This window comes from Sciurus carolinensis, chromosome 2 (genome assembly GCF_902686445.1).
Source record: "Sciurus carolinensis chromosome 2, mSciCar1.2, whole genome shotgun sequence".
Taxonomy (NCBI): domain Eukaryota; kingdom Metazoa; phylum Chordata; class Mammalia; order Rodentia; family Sciuridae; genus Sciurus; species Sciurus carolinensis.
In genome coordinates, this window is record NC_062214.1 from 194,796,143 (window position 1) to 194,817,084 (window position 20,942).

The following is a 20,942-nucleotide window of genomic DNA, read 5'->3' on the forward strand; positions in this document are numbered from 1 at the left end:
TAAAAGTCTGGTTCAGAAAGAACAGGCTGTAAAGTCACTGGAAGGTGGGTGCTTCCACGCGAGAAGTCAGAGACATGAGCACTGCAATAAGGTTGATACAAAATAAGTGCCCATCATGATGGTGACAGAGACCAGCAACTTTCTTCACCAGGAGGTATAAGAGCTGAGAAGTTGCTCCATGACAAGGCTGGTGAGGACATGGCCTCAATTTGGGAGTGTAAATCTTTAAGGGTATTAGTTATATTGTCAGAGTTATCAGGAATGTAAACACACACTTAGTATTTATGTCATAGATGCCCCTTGAGGTGTAGTTAAGATAACTAAAGTCATCTAAATTTTGTAAAATACCTTTCTATTGGCATAACCTGTTTTAGTAGATCCCTTTATTTGTATCATTTAGGGCTAGATAATCACATTAGCCAAAACAGATCAAGCCTGCCTATGCTGGACGTTAGGAAAATTTGTGGGTCTTAAATTGACTAAAAAAAGCTTCTGATTCTTCTAGGCTCTTACCAGGCACTCTTGTCCACGAATCCTTCTCTCACAGCCACCAGCCCTGCTTACTCTTGGTGGGTCTGTCACAAGTGTGTATCTGAGGTTACATTACAAGAACTATTGCTTTTCTTTTAAATGCCCAGGAAGGCTCTGTTTTGATTATAACTTGCTTTGCCAGGTGTTTAATACCAAGCTGTTCAAAGTGACCCGAGTTTCCTCAAGGGGTCACTCTTGGGAACTTGAGAGAAGCCTCTTAGCTCCTCTAGTGCCGTCTGCCAGCATAGGTCAGGGGCTCGCTGACCACATGGCTTCCCTTGGAAGCATCAGTGATGTTTCCCTTTCCAGTGACCCTCCTCTTCTTTGCAGCCTGTGCACTGGTCTGCTTTCTGGTCTCCAGGGTCTCACTGATGTCCCTGATTGGGAGGTCATGTGGCCCAGAGTTGCAAAGCCCTGAGAGAAGTCCCCTCATTCCTTGGGTTCAAGCTGACCTCAGAGGGCAAGAGCCAAATATTGGCCATTTTCTGTCTTGACCCTTTTATTTCCTTAACATTAGTCTTCAAGTTTAGGTTTCAAACATTTAGCAAGCCAGTTTGATCAATCTTAAAGTATGAGTACTGGGTTTTAACTTTAATGTCTGTAATTTTATAGTTGTTTACTCCTTCCATTTACTTGGGGTAAATATTAGTACTGGAAATTAGCCATATGTCTTTCTGTCCTATGGGTAATGACCTGTTATCTCAAATTAGCTTAGGTTGTTATACTAGAAGTTGTAATTTTGTAAGGCATTAATAGACAATAGTTATAAAGTTTCCAAGTAAAATACAAAATGAAATTAACAAGAGTAAGAATATATTTGATTTGTATAATATCTAGGAACCAATAAACATAATTTTTATAATCCCAAATCTTTACTTCAAACTTCAGTGAAGAACACCAGCTTGGTAAAATATTCTTCTAAACCTTATATTTTAAAGATTTGTATACTTGGAAGACATGAATACATCTAGTATACAAAGAATCCAGTAACAGCATCACAACTACACTAATGTTTGTATATTAATCAAGTGTAGCTTTTAAAGAAAAATTTAGAATCTATAGTGTAGTGTAATACTCTAAAATAACAGTTGTTTAATCAGAGTTGTACAAACCCCAATTCCTTTAAGACTAGTTTCTCTAAATAATACAATTTGTTAGACACAAGAAGTGTTGTATAAAAGCAGATTAATGTGCTAAGAAATCCTTATTACTTCAACACATAGAGGATTAAACTTTGGTTTATATCAGCACATTAATATTTGAGTTTTGGAAAATAATCTTGAATAACTTTAACTGATTGTGCTAATTATAGCCAACTTAGTTACATAAACTTTTTGAGATTTACCCTCCCCAAACTTTGGGCAACTTACTTAGACATCCTACAACTTTTTATTTTACCACATAAAAGAATTTCTCATTCAGAAACATTTCTTTTTCTTTTACTTTTCATATTAAAATATATTTACATATCAGAAATTTTCTTGTATCTCTTTCCTAGTTGTTGACCCTTTTTAAAATTTATATTCTGAAGCAATTCTTATAAAATTTCTGAGTTAGACAAATTACTCCACTTTAATAAGATGAAATATTTGTTTCTATATTACTTTAATTGAAACCCAACTGAAACCTTTTGTAACATTTGTATATAAAATTACACTGTGAAAGAATCTTAATTCTTAATAACCTTGTTTTTAGTGAATACATAGAAACAAAGCAGTCTTAAACTTTTTTTCATTTACCAATGTTTGAAAACATGTTTAATGTTTAAATATATTACATTATAGAACTTGAGAGTCAAGAGTACTTGCTTTTTTATTTAGTAGTTGATGTTTTAGCATTTTAATTTTGCAGATTAATCAGATGTCTCCTCTTGTATATGAGATCATTTATGAAGATTAATCCCATTGATGTTAAATCTAATTTAGCTATAAAAACCAGAATATCAGACAAGTGTAGTTAACAGTATTAGCCTTCTCTTCCCTGTTAAAGAAAAATCCTAGAAGCAATGGATATTACATTCTAGACATCTTATAGAAATCAACACTCTTGTCTGACCACCTAGAAAATCTTGTGAGTCAGTAATTTTAAAGACATCTTTACTTAATTTAAATTGAACTTTTTTTTAAGTCACATGAACTAAAATGTATTTGAATCTATTTCTCATTTAAATTTTCATTTATGAGCACTCATTTATCTATATGCCAATTTTTATAACATGTACTTGATATATGGACACAAGCACATATGTAGACACAACAATACAATTCACAGGTATGCACACATTCATAAAACAGACAGGAAGCAAAGATATTGTAGTTTTTTGTAGGTAGATCTCCATAGGTAGGAGATGTTTATTAAAGCCTCTATTAGATTTAGCCTGTTAGAAATTAAAATGAGCCTCTCAGACTTTTACATTATGACTTAAATACAAGAGGCCTGTACAGTTGGAAATGTTATGTGTAAAGTCTGAGAGCCATGGTGGATACTGAAATCAAAGGTTCAGTTGGCCACTTGTCCTTGATTGCTATCAGATTTATTCCCAACACCACATCTATGTCCTTCTTAGGATTTTTGTGGAGATTTTTCCAATGTATTTGAGAGCTAACCCTCGAAAAATTGGCCTCTGAACAAAGACAGAGTGTGAAAATCTCTATAGTTAGATAAAAATAAGACCGATCAGAAAAATATATTAATTTAGGAATGCAGGATCAAATGTGAATTCACCATAAAATCATGAGCTCAAAAAAATAGAAATTTAAAAAATGGGAGTTTTAAAAAAATGACATGGTTGTAATTACTCTAGTGAAGGAGCATGAAGACCATCTTTGTCAGATCAGAGTGAACTTTTGGGTCAGATTAGACCAGTCCAGATATTTAAAGAATGTGAGAGTCCTGAAATCCTCAGATAAGGAAGACTGCTTTATATGAGATCATTCCATTTTCCTCCCTGTGCTGTAGCGTTTAGGGAGGACCTTGTTAAGAAAGCTGTGTGGTAGAGTGTAAAAGCAGATAAGATAGCTAGGCCAGGCATTTAGGTGCCACAGAGGCTTGCATTTAAAAGTAACACTTTTTTTCCTTTGATCTCAAACTGGGTTTGGATAATTGCCTCTGCAAGCCTTGGAGAGATAGAAATCTTGCAGAAAACTAAGGAGAAGAGAGGCAAAACCTCATGCATCAGGCACCATTTTTTTTTTTTTTCCTTTTGTAGAATCAGCCTCTTAAGGTATGGTGTTATAGTTTTTGTTTTCTCTGGAGACCCTTTTTCATTTTCCCAGTTGGTAGTCAGGCCAGGTTTAGGTGCAGAAAATTATAAGGCATCTCCTTTTTCCAACTGCAATTAGGTCATCTCCCAGGCCCGGCAGCAGAAGAAAATAAGGTGCTTTTTCTTGAGTGTCTGTGGGTCAAACTTATCCCCAATCTTCAGTGTGCAGGCAAGTGGTGAACCTGGCAAAACTGTTGAGAATGAAGTGCCCATCTGAGTATGAGAAAACCTCTCAGTCTCCTGTGCCTGAGAAAACTGCCCTTTTTGTTAGGGAAATCTCCCTAAATGAGCTTCTGATGGTCAGCAGAGAAGTAGAACTTATTGCTGTCTCACTGGAGAGAATGTGAGGGTCTCTGATTTGCTGCATGCAAAAGATCCTGGAGGATTAGTGGTGATTACTGATCTCCTCCTGCCACTACTAAACTTCCAATTGTGATGACCCACAGGGGGAAAAAATGGCCTATGGTGGGGTGTATTCCTCTGCTCTGTGGGCTAAAGGAATCTCCAGAGGGTAAGGAGAACATCTAGGGTTGTTAGAAACTTAACTCCCTTTTCTCTGAGAAGTTTATAGAAGAGGTAAATTGAAAATGCCTCCTTTTTTGCAACCCAAGAAACTAGCAGTGCAGAGAGACAACAATGAGGAGAAGTCCTAAAGGTTTGTGAGGACTTAATAGGTGAACAAAGGGAACCCAGTATTTCCTTATGAACCACTCCATGTGAAATGACCCTCTCTTAATGGTTACAGTCAGATCGGCAAGGGGAGGGGTGCTTGGGGAGAAAGCACAGGAAAGTGCAGCTCAACTTGTCTGGAGGTGTAGCCACTGGGGCTTTCCCTCAGCACTGCTTGATCAGCCAGTCACCATAGGATACCCATTGGGCTGTTGGGAGAACCTTTGGGATTCACCAGGGAATAGCCCCAGCCAGATCTCACAGTTGTCTGACCCGTTTGTTTGTCTCCACACATCCAAAGGCAAACCAGGATTAAGGGCCTCTGTCTACTGATGCTAGACTCTCTCCGAGCCTGGATAGGACAATGAGAAATGACTTTGGCAGAACCCAACATGCCTGACCTGCAAGACAGGTGATTAGGAGCCACAGAGACTGAACCCTCACTCCTGAGTCTTGTAGAATGGCAGCTTACACTAATTGCATTTAATCAGCCAATGGGTGCCCATTATTGTCCCCTAGAAAGAAAAGAAAGAGACAGAAAGGTGCACCTCAGAAAGGTATGCAATGTAGAGGAGCTTACCTGGATGCTGACCCTGGCTGAGCCCTCCTCTGAAAGTCGGGATCGGGTTCTCATTTTCCCAGGGTTGAAGACTGAGCACCTGAGAAAAGCGGAGGCAAGCATAGAGAGCAAGTTTTATTTACGAGACAGAACAGAGAGACAGAGATGGACTTCCCTGGGAAGAAGCCGGGACCCAGAGCTGGCGTCTGTGGGAGAGGGGTGCGAGTCTTGCCACTTTATAGATCTCAGGACCTCCCCCCCACCCCGTGTCCCCCTGCCACTGCCCTTCCTATCTTGTCAATGTGACCAAAAGGCAGGAAAAGAGCCACCCGGGGGTCCTTATTAGCAAATCCTCGCATTGGAGGAGCTATTCTCCAGAGGTGCGGGTGTTGAGAGGGGGTGTGCTCTGGAGGTGTTAGCCTCTGTTTCCTTTCCTTGAATACTTAGCCCCCATCTTTCCAGCCTGATCATTCATGACCTATGCTGACTACCTGTCTTTTCCCTTGCCTCACTGTGAGCTTACAGCCAGCCTAGCTGGGGCTCAGGAGACCCTGAACTGAGGAAGCAGCATGTGAGTTTCCATCTGGAGCCAGGCAAGCATTCAGGTGGTCACAGTTATTGGGAGAGGAAGAGAAGAAGATCCCAGGCAGAGGAGATGCCCAGCATCAGCCCTGAGGCGGCAGGAGCTTTGTGCTTGGAGGCACCAGAGGGCCATTGCAACAGGAGGGCAGTGTGGGAGGCGGAAGCCAGCCGCGCCAGACTCTGCCCCCTGAGCCAGGGAGCGCTGGGCTTCCTCCTGGGGGAGCAGGTGCTTCAGTGCTCTAGCTTTGCTGGGACCAGATCAGAGTGGCACTTTCAGGAGCAGCCTGGTAAGATGCAGCACAGGGCAGGGTCAGGACTGGGCAGCAGCCGCAGGAGGCCAAGGCCTGTGCAGGCGCGGGGCCTTGGTACTAGCCCATTCTCTTTCTCTACTAAAAAGTTACTCTTTTTGTTTCCCTCCTCTCATTTTTTCCTTTTAGTGTTTTAAAATTTTTATTTGGAATAATTTCAATATTCTACAGCAGATTTGAGATTAAGAATAGAACAAAAAATACCTATACTTATCAGATTAATAGTTAAAACAATTAGAAAAGCTTACTCGTAGTAGAAATCTTACTCGTCCTATAAATCTCAGAAGCATGTCACGCACACAGTGGCAGTCCTTCCTTGCCCTGTTTTGTGAGCCTGGAGCACGTCCTGCCACACACTCCTAGGCTCTGTTCCTTGGCGGTCCCGGCGGGGGCTCTGGGGCTGGGAGCTCTGAGCTGCAGAGGGCAGCCGGGGACTCATTTCCACTTAGGCCTGGGCACTGAGCTTGCTCAAGGACAGGAGTGAGGTGGGACAAGAAAAGGCTATAGATGGCGGCCTGGGGACAAGTCAGGTAAGAAGAGAGGACACTGTGGGGATGGCGAGGGGAACAAGGTTCAAGGGAACAAGTTGGAAGTCAGAGTTGAAGGCCGCAGTGGCTGGCAGAGGACCCGTGAAACCACTGAGGCAAGGGCAGAAGGACTGTCCACCCTCAGGGGCAGGTGGTGAGACCCCAAGGCGCAGCCATTTACCCTGACTCCACCCTGCAGTGAGCCAGGCCTTGAGGGGAGGCCAGGGGGCTGGGAGGGGCTGCTCCCCTCATCTGCAGCATCCTCCCTGCAGAGGGGGTTTCAGGGCAGTCCCTGGACGGGGCTGGTCCTGGTGGCCGTTGATGCTCACGGTGTTTCCCCAGCTCCTTGGTCAGCTTGATGGAGACGTTCAACGAGAAGGCCGAGCAGCTGGTGGAGATTCTGGAAGCCAAGGCAGACGGACAGACGCCAGTGTCCATGCAGGACATGCTGACCTGTGCCACCATAGACATCCTAGCCAAGGTGACAGGTGACACCAGGTCAGGGGGCTGGGGAGGACGTGGGGCGAGGTCTCCTTCTCTCCCTCTCCCCCTCCTGCCTGCGCCCATGTGCGGGTCACCCCTTCTCTCTGCTCCGCGTAGTCTTCACATTCACGTCTCCCGGAATGCGCAGAGCAACCCACCGGGAGGCTGGGCGTGCTCTCCCCTTCCCAGAGCTGCAGGGCTGCCCAGGCTGAGCTGGCTGGCTGGGGGCTTCTGACCCAAAGCCCGCCTCCCCGCTGCACCCGCATGGCACGTGGCTGGCAGTGGCCCAGCCAACCCGCTGACTGCAGGAGCAGGGGCGTCATCATCGTTGTCAGTTCCAGCAGTTCAGTCTGGGGCCGGCCATGGGGGACAGCCAGGTTGGCCTGACTCTGGGGCAAGTGCATCCTGTCACAGGGAACCAAGGTCTGTTGAGTAGCTACCGTGTGCCTGCCGCGTGTCACTGTGAGGAGTGGACACCCTCAGCCCAGGGCGAGTCTCTAGCTCAGTGGTGCCCGCTCTGCTGGATCTGCGGTCCTCCCCTTCCCGGGTGTGACCCCGCCCTTCTCTCTCCCCAGGCAGCTTTTGGGATGGAAACCAGCATGCTGCTAGGTGCCCAGAAGCCGCTGTCCCAGGCGGTGAAGGTGATGTTGGAGGGTATCAGCGCATCCCGCAACACCCTGGCCAAGGTAACACTGGGCCCCGGCCCCTGCTCCCCGGTGACCAGCTGGCATAGCTGTGCTGTCTGCCTCTGCCGAAGCACCTCCTCCAGTACTTTTTCTGGAATGGGTTTTGAGTTCCAGTGTGTGAAGTGACTTCTGAACCAGGATTCACATGCAAAACCTCATGGAAGCACGAGAATGAAAGGGACGTAGTGGGATCAGGAGTTAATCTTCCTCTCATGTTGAGTGATCCCCAAGGCAGACTTTTGAGGTGGCTTTGATGGCCCACCATGTTCTGCCTTTCTGGACCCTTCCCACTTCAAGTTCTGCTATCCTCAGCACATCCACTCATTGTTACAAGGTGGCTGCAGCTGCTCCAGTTGTCCCTTCCTTATTCCAGGTATGAAGAAGGAAGAAATGGGAAAGGTGATTCCTGAGGTAATCTCCAGGCTCCTCTTCTGTTCCCTGGGACTTCAGTCTCTAAGTCTGCTGTTCCCAGTGCCACCCCATCTTTACAGCCATTAATTCTATTCCTATGCGATGCCGTCTGAACTGGCTCCATTCTTCAGGGGTCCCTTCTCTTTCTTTAATTTTTAATTTAATTTAGTTTAGTTTAGTAACTTAGTGGTGTTGGGGATCAACTGCAGGGCCTCAGGCAGGCGAGGCAAGTGCTCTACCACCGATCCACACTCCCAGACACTTTCAAAATTTCATTTTGAGACAGGGTCCCAGTAAATGGCCCAGTCCGGCCTCAAAGTTTCCATCTTCCTGCCTCAGCCTCCAGAGCAGCTGGGATTACAGGCAAGCACTGCTGTGCCTGGTCAGGGTCCCTCTTCCTCCCAGCGCTACACGGATGTCGTAAAGCCTTTCCTTCATTTCCAAGGGCTTGGTGCAGGTGGGGAAGCTGCTGCTTGGACACCTTGCTCTGGTGTCCCTGGCCTGGTGGGCTCTTGCACTGTCTGAGGACCAGATGGAGGTTCAGCTGCCACAGGAAGAGACTCTTCATTCTTATGCACAGGGCAGGCGGCACAAGGGCGCAGGGGTCCCAGGAATCCCGAACAGAGGACAAAGGCACAGACCACGGTGACCACGGGTGGGCTGGGCCCGCCTCAAGGCCATCGCAGGCGGGGTGGACTTTGGTGGTGCCAGGCTCTTGCTCTTGACGCTCTGTCGTGTGACCCAGGTCTCGGTGCCGTCCGACGCATCTGCTGAGGGTGCACAGCTGTGTGAAGGAGGCCCAGGGCGCCGGCCTCTTGGCCCCTGAAACTCGCTCCTTGTCACCTGGAACGTTCCTAACTGAGCTTCAGAGTAGGGCAGATGGCTGCTCGCCTCAGTGGGTTTGATTTTGATGCCATTTTTCTTGGCTCAGGCTTCTTGGTATCTCCTCTGGCCCCGTGGTCTTGGAAGGCTGAGCCAACCTCGCAACCTCCCGACTTGGGGTGTGTTACCTTAATTTACAGCCTCGAAGGCTGGTCTACTTTTTCACTCTTCACCCCATAAGACTGAGGGCTGGCTCGCCTGCTCACCTGCCTCCTGGACGGCTGTGACTCCTCCACCTGTCTCTGTCTCCCTGGCTCACCTTTACCTTTTCTCCCAGCTTGCCAGTGCTGCTGTGGGTTCCTGAAGTCCTCCTGGGGTGCAGGGTGGGGGAGAGACGGGGCCGTGCGTGCTGGGGACCAACGTGAGTGGGGCTCTCCTTCAGTTCATGCCAGGGAAGAGGAAGAAGCTCCAGGAGATCCGGGAGAGCATCCGCCTTCTCCGCCAGGTCGGCAAGGACTGGGTCCAGCGCCGCAGGGAGGCTCTGAAGAGCGGGGAGAAGGTCCCTGCCGACATCCTCACCCAGATTCTCAAAGGTGCGTGGCTCCTGGGGAGGCCTGGCGGGCGGCACCTGCTCCTGCTCCCCCACACCTTGACCGTCCGTCCCTGTCTGGCTTTGAAGGAGAAAGGCAATTGGTTCTCCCTTGCGCTCTGGGGAAAGGGAGCAAGGAGTGTCCCGGGGCTGACAGGAGTGTCCCTTGTCTTCCAGCTGAAGAGGGAGCCCAGGACGATGAGATTCTGCTGGACAACTTTGTCACCTTCTTCATTGCTGGTTTGTAGCTCCAGTGGCGGCCCCAGGCTCAGTTTTGCAGAAATGATGGGCACTGTGGTCACTTAACCCTGGCCTGAGCGACTCCGCAGGCTCTCTGAGAGCCCCATGGCAGGCCTGGGGCGGGCGGAGGGCCGGCTCGGTGGCCTCTGTTCTGACTTGGTGGTGGAGCTGGCAGTCGTGGGCATCTGTGCAGCTGGTCTTTTGGCTCAGGAGGGCTTGGTCTGGGGTCAGGTTCCTCTTACTCAGAGTTGGTGAGGAGGCCTGCCTTAGAGCAGCACAAAAAGATGTGCCGGCAGCTTCCTTATCTGCTCGTCACTAGACCTTGAGTGTCACCGCCCTGGAAAGCTCCTCCTCACCCTCAGGAGCTCAGCCGCCTGTTCCTCAGGGAAGCCCTTGGCGATTGCCCAGGGTGCCTCTGGCTGCTGAGCTGCCCGTGGCACCCAGAGCTGCTCTCTGCCACATCTCAGATGAGCTGCGTTCTTATCTGTGGTGACTCGGCGAGGTCTGTCTCCCCCACAGACAGCTCCCTCCTCTGCATCCCTGGGTCCCGGGTATCACTGCCCACACGGCCCGGGTGAAATGAATGAGCTGGGACTGGGAACAAGCCGAGGCCAGCTGACCGTCCAGTGCAGAGGTGGGCAGAGGCCTCCTGTCGGATGCGGGCTCTGCAGCGGCGATGGGGGGGATGGGCACCCAGGGCCTGCACGGGAGGGAAGCGCCTGCCGAGGGAATGGCTTCGTTTTGGCCAGCGGGAGCCCAGGTCCTGATCAGCTTCGGGGTCGGTCTGGGCCTCAGCCTCCACATCTGTAGCACGGGAGCAGAGGTGCTCTCCAAGCTTCCACCCAGCTTTCCAGGGAGGACAGCCCACCCTGAGCCCTGCGCCTGCTCCAGGGCACTGAGAAAGGGCAGGCAGGTGTACCCCTCCTTCCACTCCTGTGAGGAAAAGGCCCAAGAGGGAAGCACCCTCCGGGACGCGGTCAGTGCAGAGGCAGGCCTGGGGCAGGACGTGTGGCTGCATCTGTCCCCTCCTGTCCCCTCCCAGGGGCTGCCCTGGCTGTGGGGCTAGCCCCTTTCCTACCCAGGAGCCGGCAACAGTTACTTCCCAGACTTGCTTGCTGTGTGTGGCTGGGCTGGACGGTGGTGGCCCCTGGCAAGCCCCCTACCTCCCTCTAAGTACTTGCAGCCAGGATGTCCCTTCCAGCGGAGGCTGGGGGTTCCAGCCCCTCAACTTGGCCAGGACTGCTAGACCTCAAAATCAGCCCTCCTGAACCAGTGCCTGCCCTCTGGTCAGGGTTGTCCCCTGTCACTCCTGGTGACTAGAGGCACCTCCCTTGCTGGACCTCAGGGGCGTGTTCTGAGCTCCAGCCTGCCTTTCTGCAATATGGGGGTGAGCACCCCCCACCCCTCCAGGCCCCAGGCTCAACGGCTGGTGGAGGAGGGAGCCTTCAGAGCAGGATATCTGGACGCCATTACCTGCCCACACTGGCAGGCACAGGAACGTCTCCTCACATTCCAGCCACAGGGGACAGATGTGCTGCCAGGAGCCGAGGGTCTCAGATGCCAGGTGACCAGCAACCCCATAGTCCCAGGTGATGCAGCGCCCTTCTTCTTTCCCGCAGGTCACGAGACTTCTGCCAACCACTTGGCATTCACAGTGATGGAGCTGTCTCGCCAGCCCGAGATCGTGGCGAGGTAGGAGAGCCGTGCTGGGCTGGCAAAGGTTTTTCTGATGTCTCGTTCCTGAGGGCCACCTGCCCCAACCTCCAGTGGCAGGAACTCTCCTGCTTCCCTCTGCCCCAGGGCCCTTGCACCTGCAGTTCCCTCTTCTGGAAGCTCTCGCCCTACTTTTCTCCCAGAAACCACCACCACCCCCTCAGCAAAGCCGTCTCAGATCCTCAGATTCTGGGCTTCCCCTCCTGGCCTCCCCCAGCTCTCAAATATGCTTCCTCCTGGGACCATCGGCTTCAAGTCTGTTTGCACCAGGAGACCAGAGCTGCAGGGGGCAAGAGCTGTGGCTCTGTCCCTCCCCACACGTGCCGAGGACACAGCAGCATTCCACCTAAAGTGCTTCAGCTGGCAGGCCGAGCAGGGTGTCCCTGGGGAGCGGGCGTTGCAGCTGGGTCAAATTTCCCCTGGTGTCCTTCTGTTGGGTGGATAGACCGGGGCGCCAAAGCATCTGATCGCGCTGTGGGCGCTCTGGCGAGGTGGGGGAACCTAGTGACAAGGGTGGCCATCACTGACTTGAAAGGAGACTCTGAAGCAGCCTGTGTGGTTTCAACTGTCTGATGGTAACATGCACTCCACAGGAAAGACGCAGGGGTGGGGCCGTAGCCCAGTGGTGGAGCCCTTGCCTGGCATTTGCAGGACCCTGGGTCGATTCCCAGCACTGGAGGAAAAAACACCAAACAAACGAACCGGAAGAGACACAAAAGTTAGCAATCCGACAGCCTCACCGTACTGTGCCACATAACAGCACTAACGGAGGGTGGCGAGAGCACGCGCGGGTCCCTCCCGAGGCGGCTCCCTCCCCTGCACCGAGGCCTCGCCCCATCGCTCGGCACCTGGTGGTCTGTGGGCTTTGTCACAGCACCGTCCACACTGCCCTCGTCTGTCCCCAAGACCCTCTAGGTTCCCATGGCCGTCAGATGTTCATACACACAGCACAGGCTCCAGTGTTGGCACCGTCTGCACCATTGGGCCACCGTCACCTGTCCATCCCCAGGATCTTGTCATCCTCCCAACCCTACTCTGTCCCCTCGAGCAACCCCCGCAGGACCTCCCACCCCCGCCCCTCCACCTGTCCTAACGCGGCCCCCTGGCAGGCAGCACTCTCCCTGACTGGCTTCTTCACTCAGCGGTGTCCTCGGGCTCGTCCGCGCTGCCGCAGGGGTCAGGGCTCCTTCCGGCCAAGGCTGAGCCATGGGCCCAGACTGACCCCTGCTCCTCTGTCCGTCTGTCCATCCACGGGCCCTGGGCAGCTTCCGCCTTTCGCTGGGTGCACATTAATGCTGCCGTGGCTCCAGGTTCAGGCCTTGGGGACGCGCCCTGTGGGGAATTGCTGGATCACGTGGCAGTGCCGTTCTAGTTTCCCAGGACTTGGACGCTGCTTTCTGTGGCAGTCACCCCACTTTCTGCTCCCACCAACGGGCACAAGGGTCCTGATCGCTCACCCTCAGAAACAGGAACGGGGCCAATCGCCACCCTACTGGCTCTTTCTATCCGCTGCTGGGGCTAGAACCCAGGCCTGGGCACGCTGGGCAGGTGCTCTGCCCTGCGCAGCACCCGCCCCCACATCGACCCTAACCCCCCACGTTATTCCAGCCACGCACCCCAACGCTTGCCTGGCCAGGGTCCTCCGCTACTCACTTTGCCTGCTGTCAGCCAGGCCTTGCTGGGCCCCGTCAGGCACAGGCCTCCAGTGGGCTGTGCCATCTTCCGCGGCGGGGCCATGTTCCCGGGCCCTGCTGGGGCTGCAGGCTTGCTGGACGAGCCGAGGGACGGACGCACCCTGCCAGTGGGCTCAGCTTGCTGCAGGCAGGAAGTCTGTCTTTGGAGACCAACTTGACTTTCTCACCCACAGGCTGCAGGCTGAGGTGGATGAGGTCGTTGGTTCCAAGAGGCACCTGGACTACGAGGACCTGGGGAGACTGCAGTACCTGTCTCAGGTGTGGGGGGGCGGGGAGAAGCGTCCAGGCTGTCCCAGGTGTGGGGTATGGGGAGAAGCTTCCAGGCCGTCTCAGGTGTGGGGTGTGGGGAGAAGCTTCCGGGCCGTCCCAGGTGTGGGGTGTGGGGAGAAGCTTCCGGGCCGTCCCAGGTGTGGGGTGTGGGGAGAAGCTTCCGGGCCGTCCCAGGTGTGGGGTGTGGGGAGAAGCTTCCGGGCCGTCCCAGGTGTGGGGTGTGGGGAGAAGCTTCCGGGCTGTCTCAGGTGTGGGGTGAGGGAAGAAGCTTCCGGGCTGTCTCAGGTGTGGCAGGGGAGAAGCTTCCTGGCCATCCCAGGTGTTGGGGGTGGATAGAAGCTTCCGGGCTGTCCCAGGTGTGGGGTGTGGAGAGGAAGCTTCCAGGCAAGTGGGGGCAATTTGCCGAGTCAGGCCTCCCCTCCCTGGACCCCTTAGTACCACGGTTCTTCAACCTGGCTGCCGCTGAGGACCCCCTGGGAGAGTCCCTGCCTCTCCAGGCCCTGGCTGCCCCCACCAACCATATCAGAGTGGAGGCCCCCAGGCGGTCCCACCCTGCAGCTGGGGTGGACATGGCCCTCCGTGAGGGGTGCCACTTCTCCACTGGGCCAGACCCACGAGCCGGGAGCCAGGCCCAGCAGACTCCTGCCCACACGAGGGGCACAGTAGGAGCCGGCCAGGCCTGTGGGCGGCGCCATGGCCTCGGGGCCTGGTTCTTTGGGAAGGCAGGGGCCCTGGCCTCTGGCCCCAGCTCTGCGCTGTGGCCTTGCACAGCTTCCTTCTCCTTCTGGGCCTCAGTTTCTCCAGCTGTCACCTGAGGGGCTGGACGTGACAGTGGCTAGTGTCCTGGGGCCTGGGACTCAGTCCTGGGCGTGGCTGTGCTTCAGCCCCGTGAGCAGGGTCGAGTGGTGCAGGGCTTGTGCCGGTGCCTTCCCTGGGCTCTCCGGCCTCTCTGTTCACGTGCCCTGTGTTCCCAAGGTCCTCAAGGAGTCACTGAGGCTGTACCCGCCTGCCTGGGGCACCTTTCGCCTGCTGGAGGAGGAGACCTTGATCGATGGGGTCAGAGTCCCTGGCAACACTCCACTCTTGGTGCGTGGGAGCTCTGGGGTGGGCTGGCCTGCTGGCTCCACGGTGGCCAATCTGAAGCTCTCTCTTGCAGCCGAGGACATCCATGCGCCCCCTGATGTCCTTGTACCAGGCTCTCCTGGCTGTCTTGCACTTTCTTATTTGAGTCTCATTGGGACCTTGTGAGACTTTTTTTTTTTTACACTGTCCAGTTTGAGATCATGGTGGGTGATTCTGGAAGGGAGGTCCCACATATACAGCTGAAGACACTGGGGTTCAGAGAGGTTAGGTCACTTTCCTGGGCTCACACAGCTGATGAGCAGGAGGTATGGAGTGTGCCTGGATTCCCATCTGACCCAGACTTGCCTTGGTCCTCTCTCCCTGTTTCCTAACGCCTCTCCCACCGCAGTCAGCATTCATCTGCTACCCTCTGTGCTCTCTGAGATGTGCCCAGGACATTTCATTTCTTTGTGTGCTTATCCTTCACGTATTCGTTTGGGCGTCCATTGGTGTACAGGACCTCCCTAAACTGCTGCCACCCATCTGTGTATGTGCCATTCCCCTGCACCCCAGAATAATCACTACCCTGAGTTTTGTGTTTGCCATGCCCTCGTGTGTGTGGTGACATGGTGGAGGGCAGCTGAGCCTGTGCCGTCTTCTCCTGAGGCTGTGGATCGTCCACTTCTGCTGCTGCATGAGGTCTGCTGGGTGCACAGACCGCCTTGCTCATCAGTGCCGGGCTGGGGGCACTGCGAGGGGCTCTGGTTTGTCACTACCTTGAGCACCTGTGGCTGGTGTCTGCCTCCCGTGTCCTAAACGACGTGGAAATATGTTTCTGGGCTGTGCCCAGGCGGGGGCAGAGGCACGGGACACAAAAGTGTTCAGCTGAAAGATGACCCCAAAGGGCTGCCCCCGGTCCTGCTGACCAGGACGAGCCCGGACACGGCCCGTCCTCCCTCAGCCTTCCCAGCACTTACTGTGGCCCAATGTCTTATTTTTTTATAAAAAAGTGTTTCCCAGTGCTCTCGGCTTGCCCTTCCCTGACTCCTGGAAGGTGGCGGGCCCCACGCCGCTTTCCGCTCCTGTGAGATGCCGACTCCCTTCCCTCTCGGGCTGGCCGACTGTAGGAAAGCCACACGGTACTCCAATGTCTGTTAGAAGCGTGGCGAGTGCCTCCCCGGATCGCGCTTTGTTTTCGTTAATGTGTTTTTGATGATCTGAAGTTCTTACATTTGCAATGGCTCGTTTTTTCGTTCTGTGCTCTTTACGAATGCTTCCCTGTCCCGCACTCCAAGGGCTGTTGACTTCATGCTTTGTGCTTCCCCGTTCTCCATGTTTACTCTGAAGGTTAAGCTCTTAGCGGCTGGGAGTGCTGTGTGTGGCTGTGAGGTAGGGATCTGTCGTCTGCTGGGGCAGCCGCGATGGCGTGCGCTGCGTGCCAGAGTGCGTGCACCGCCGCACAGCCCCACGCCCCGCGGTCCCGAAGGCCGACACCCAGCACCAAGGGGTGCGCAGGGCTGGCTTCTCCTGAGGCCTCTCCCCTTGGCTTGTTGACGTCATCCCCTCCCTGTCCTCACTTGGTCCTCCCGCTGGTCTCCTCTTCTTATAAGGACACCAGCCGCATTGCACAAGGGCCGCCCTCATTCCCTAATTTTAACTGAGTCACCTTTTAAAGCCCCTTCTCCAAGACAGTCATGCTCTGAGGCTGGGACTCCAGCCTGTGTACCTGAAGGGGCACAGTTCATCCCACGGTGACACCTGCTTTGTTTGTGCCTATGGAGGAGGATGCACTCTCTACTCCCCTGGGCTGCCTGGCCTTCTCTAGCATACGTCAAAGCCTCGTCTGCTGTCGTTCTTCATTCTGTTTTGCCGGTCATTTCTTCCATGCCCCTGGACCAGTCCATCCACCTGATGGCCCCCTCGACAACTGGCCCTTTCCTCAGGTAGAGACAGCCTGCAGCTGCTGCCTTGCCTGGCAGTACAAGGCCCATGAGCTTGAGTGGACAGACCAGCTCCCACTGAGTGCCTGGCTCCCTGGGCCATGTCCATCACCTGGGCCTGGTCCATCCTTGCAGGTCGGGGACATTGGTGCCTGCATCCCAGGCAGCTGAGAAGATCCATAGGATAAGGCACATCCCAGGTGTGGCACAAGCCCCTGGACTGGGGGTGCCCTGGCCCCAGCCCCGACTCCCCAAAGCTCCACCTCACTTTCTGGAGTCCAGCACCAGCCTCCCTCCCTTCCACTGCCCTGGGCTGTCCACACAGAGAAGCAGAAGTGGGCCAGTTCAGGAAGACACTGTCTAAGGGAGAGAGAGGCAGAGGCCGGTTCCCGAGCCCACATTATGGGAAAATGTTGTGCCCCCAAAGGCCAGGGCCCGGGGAGCAGCAGCTCCCAGCGGGGGGACCAGGTGCAGGCCCAGGGCAGAGGCGGCTGCAGCTCCCCAAGCCCCTAGAGGTGAAGCAAGGCCAGTCAAAAAACAGGAAAGCAGCTCCCAGGGAGCTGGAGGGACAGCCTTGCAGGCCAGGCTGTGCGGATCTCAGTTGCCCACTTATTTTCTGGGTGAGCCTCTCTCTGAACCTGTTTCCTCATCAGGAAGATAGGGGTAACTGCACTCCCACGGGCTGTGCCAGCCCAGAGGAGCAGCACGCCCGCTGGCAGTGTGGACGTCAGGCTGCCCCTTCTTCCTCCCAGAGGCTTTCTGGGGTCCCGTGGAATTCCACTCCTCCCTAATGGGGCGGGGCAGGGTGGGGCTGCTGCCCTCACGGTCACCCCAGTGGGCGGCTGCAGGGTCGGGACGGGGGTGCCATCCGTGGAAGCAGACCAGCTCCTCTGCCGGCAGTTCAGCACCTACGTCATGGGGCGGATGGACACCTACTTTGAGGACCCGCTGACTTTCAATCCCGATCGCTTTGGCCCTGGAGCCCCCAAGTAAGTCCCCCCTCCAGCTGTCCTGAGTGGGAGAGGGACCGTCACAGCAGCCTTGGTCTGAGCCCTGAGCCACCTGCACGCACAGCGCCCACACGGCTCCGAGAGGCTAGGCAAGCCACGCGGGCAGAGTTGGTGCTTGGCCCCGGTCAGCTTGATCTAACACCCGCTCAGCACCACGTGGTGTCCCGGGTGCCACATGCCCCGGCCAGCACCTCCAGAGAGGTGGGAGCCGTGAGGTCTGGGGGACAGACCCCATGGAGAGCTGGGCTCCAGGGACACTCCCCGAGTTCAGACCCAGAAACACACCACCCCTGAGGATCAACCATGCCAGTTGCTCTGCCGCTCAGCCTCAGTTTCTCCCCGTGTGAAATGGCACAATAGCGACCCTTCCCGGAGGGTCAGGAGGAGGGGCCGTGGGCAAAGCAGGTCCTAGTCCGGCAGCAGCCGCAGCTGAGGTCCTGTGCCCTGGCTGAAGTGGGTCATCGGCGGCCAGTGCGACCTGACCTGGGCTCTCCCTTCCCTCAGGCCGCGGTTCACCTACTTCCCCTTCTCTCTGGGCCACCGCTCCTGCATCGGGCAGCAGTTTGCTCAGGTAGGAGGGCCAGGCCAGGGTGCTGCCCAGCAGTGATGGTGGGGCAGGGCTCTTCCTGGCCAGAAGCATTTCCCACCCCCTGTGGGCCTCTTGGACGGCAGGAGGGTGGTGGGGGAGGGCGGCAGCCCGGTTCGGTTCACGGTTCACGAGTCTTCCCTCTTTCTCCCTCCTTCCCTCACTTCCTTGGCTTGGCCCTCACTCCCCCGCCCCCACACCCAGATGGAGGTCAAGGTGGTCATGGCCAAGCTGCTGCAGAGGCTGGAGTTCCGGCTGGTGCCCGGGCAGCGATTCGGGCTGCAGGAGCAGGCCACGCTCAAGCCACTGGACCCTGTGCTCTGCACCCTGCGGCCTCGCGGCTGGCAGCCGGCGCCTCCGCCCCCGCCCTGCTGAGGGCTCTGGGCAGGACGTGACTCCTCGGGCCAGGACCGCCGCCCTCCTCTGCTGCCCATGGCTGCCCACCTGAACCCCTGCCCCATCCCCTGGCACCCTCTGCACTGGCTCCTAGGGCACCCTGTGCCCTGCCTGCTTCACTCCCCTCAGCCCCACCGCTGTCCACAGCTCTCGGGCCCTGCGTCACCCCAGCTGCTGCCAGTGTGGCTTCCCACCTTCCAACCTCTGCACTGGCCACTCCCTCAGACAAGTCACCCTAACTCTTGCTCACTCCCTAAGACCTTCTTCCAGTGTCACCTCCCCTGAGAAGCCCTCTCTGCCACCCCCGGCCGGGCCAGGGGCCCCTCCTCTGTGCTCCCTCGGTCACCTGTGCTACCTCTAACACCACACTGACCACACAGTATCGTGAGTGCCCGCTGACATGACCCACTGCTCTGGCAGGCTGTGAGCGCCTCCAGGGCAGGGTCTGCGTGTGCTTCGCCTCTGAGCCCCTGTGGCCACCCAGGGCTGCACAGAGTCGATGCCAATAAACGTGTGTTGACCGCATGAATGAACGGCCCGCTCGGGCCAGGGCTCTCGCCTGGGTTTGCTCACCTGTAGGAGGGAGCTGTGGAGACTGGTCTCTAAGGGCTGGCACAACGGCCCTAGAGAAGCCCGCTCAGGTCACTGACAGGTCCTGTGTTAGTGGAAGCCCGTTCGCCACGTTGTATAAAAGACGAGTTGGGGGTGCAGGCTTGAGAGCTCGCGTTGAAGGGTCAGGGCCAGGCCTCCCTGGGAGGGCCTTGGTGAAGCTGTGTGTACCTACTGGCCTGGCCAGAGGCGGCGATCGCAGCAGCCCCAGGTGGGGGGACTGTAACCCTCGGTGTGTGGGTGGAAGACGCCATCCCTTCCTCCCCAGCCTAGGGTGGCCAAGGGGTGGTAAATCTGGGCAGGACACGTCCTCTGGGTCTGTCCAGGGAAAAGGACCTGCCCCAAGTTCCTCTTTCAGTTTTTGGAGCTTATCTATGTCAGAGACAAGAAACTCCCGTCGCCCCTGCCTGGGGTCTGTCCCCAGGAAGGTCCTTCTCCACCCCAGGGCAGGTGTGGATTTGTGCCATGCTGTCTCCTTTGGTCCTTGCCACAGTCTTGAACATCACCTCTGGGGGATGAGATCACAGACTCAGGGGAGGAAGGGACATGTTCAGACCTGGGGGCGCTAGTGGGAGACACGTGTTGTGTTCCTGGTCTGTTCCTGTCCCCAGCCCAGGGGTTCATGGGCACCAACACAAGAGTTCTGTCGCAGCTCTGGGCACCTTCTAGCTGCAGCATCCGGCTGGGGGTGGCCCCCTGCTCCTCAGCGCTTCGCCTGACCACCTGATCACCTGGCCAGACTCATTGAGCTGTGCCCTCCCCAATCCCTCCCTGGGGGCCCTAGAACCCCCGCCCACCCTGAGAATGGCGTGCCTGGGTTTGGCCTACGTGCTTGGCCAAAGCCACTCTTGCTTGTCATCTCCCTGCCCAGAAGCAGCCCCTTCCCATGGTCACCCCACATGGGACCCCCAGCCCTGCACTGCTTCCCCACCTACCCTGCTGTGACCTCCCTCACTGTCCTTTCCCGAAGTCCACCAGCATCCCCATGCCAGCCCCCACCACAGTGCCCCACTGTGGCTCTGCTTCCTGCCACAGCGCGACGTGACCCCACAGAACAGCACCCCTCTTGCCACCCACTGAGGGGTCCCAGGCACCACACCTCTGTGCTGCAGGGCACAACCTAGCATCCTCTGGGGAGTCGGCTCCTTCCAGGAACCTCAGGATGCCCCTTGCCTCCTGAGGTAGCAAATGCCCAGCAAGCTCTGAGTCTGAGTCTGCACGTTGTTTCTTCAAATGCTCCAGAGGGACAGAATGAGTGTGTGCCATTTTACAGGTGGAGCGAGCAAGGCCACAGACACAATTGGGTCATGGTGGAGGTGAGACTCCAACCCATGGCCCTGTGCGCCCAGAGGCAGGCCATGGGCTCAACATGCACAGCTTTCCCTCTGCACTGGAACCCAAGGGCTGGAGGGGCAGATGCCAGGGATAGCCTGGCACCCCACCCCGGCTCTCCTCCCTGCCTTGGGCCAGCGTGCCACCCTGACTATCCAGTGCACTCTTCTGCCACAGAATGGGCTATCTGTGTGGGCCAGGGTGCTCTCAGTCCCAGCTTAATGGAGGAGTCACCCAGGCTGGGTGATGTGGTCTCTGGGGTGGGACCAGAAACTTCTTTTTAGGCATCCCAGGGCTGCTCCCCATGTGCATCGGCTGGTGCCACCAGCCCAAGTGGAGCTTTCTGTGAGGGCCCAGGTAGGGCAGGTGGGATTGAACCCCAGGCTCTGACAGGCTCTGAAGCCAGACAGTCTGGAGTCCTGCCGCCATCTGTCTGTCACTGGCCATGCTGCTTGGGCCCCAGTTCGCCATCTGTAAGGGAAGACAAGTAACAGGACTCACTTCCGAGGGTTGGCAAGGGAGTTAAGATCGTTCACACGTGGGTGGCGCTTGGCACAGAGTGAGCCAGCTCAGCTCAACTCAAGACCTGCTGGCTGTTACTAGCGTCTTCACTGCCTGGCACCTGCAGGCGAGGGAGCGCTTTTCTGCAGTCCCCCGTGGG

The 20,942-nt window shown here is 55.2% G+C and overlaps 1 protein-coding gene across 1 annotated transcript in view; it reads left to right on the forward strand.

Moving 5' to 3' along the window:
- LOC124977121 (cholesterol 24-hydroxylase) overlaps nucleotides 1-18,858 on the forward strand; it is a 36,402-nt gene extending 17,544 nt beyond the window's left edge. The window contains exons 6-15 of the mRNA XM_047540426.1: nucleotides 6,781-6,919; nucleotides 7,497-7,607; nucleotides 9,283-9,433; nucleotides 9,607-9,669; nucleotides 11,289-11,361; nucleotides 13,250-13,334; nucleotides 14,322-14,432; nucleotides 17,249-17,337; nucleotides 17,863-17,929; nucleotides 18,149-18,858. Of these exons, the coding sequence (XP_047396382.1) occupies nucleotides 6,781-6,919; nucleotides 7,497-7,607; nucleotides 9,283-9,433; nucleotides 9,607-9,669; nucleotides 11,289-11,361; nucleotides 13,250-13,334; nucleotides 14,322-14,432; nucleotides 17,249-17,337; nucleotides 17,863-17,929; nucleotides 18,149-18,319 (1,060 nt within the window). The 3' untranslated portion in view covers nucleotides 18,320-18,858. The remainder of the gene's footprint in view (nucleotides 1-6,780; nucleotides 6,920-7,496; nucleotides 7,608-9,282; nucleotides 9,434-9,606; nucleotides 9,670-11,288; nucleotides 11,362-13,249; nucleotides 13,335-14,321; nucleotides 14,433-17,248; nucleotides 17,338-17,862; nucleotides 17,930-18,148) is intronic.
- The last annotated feature ends 2,084 nt before the right edge of the window (nucleotides 18,859-20,942 follow it).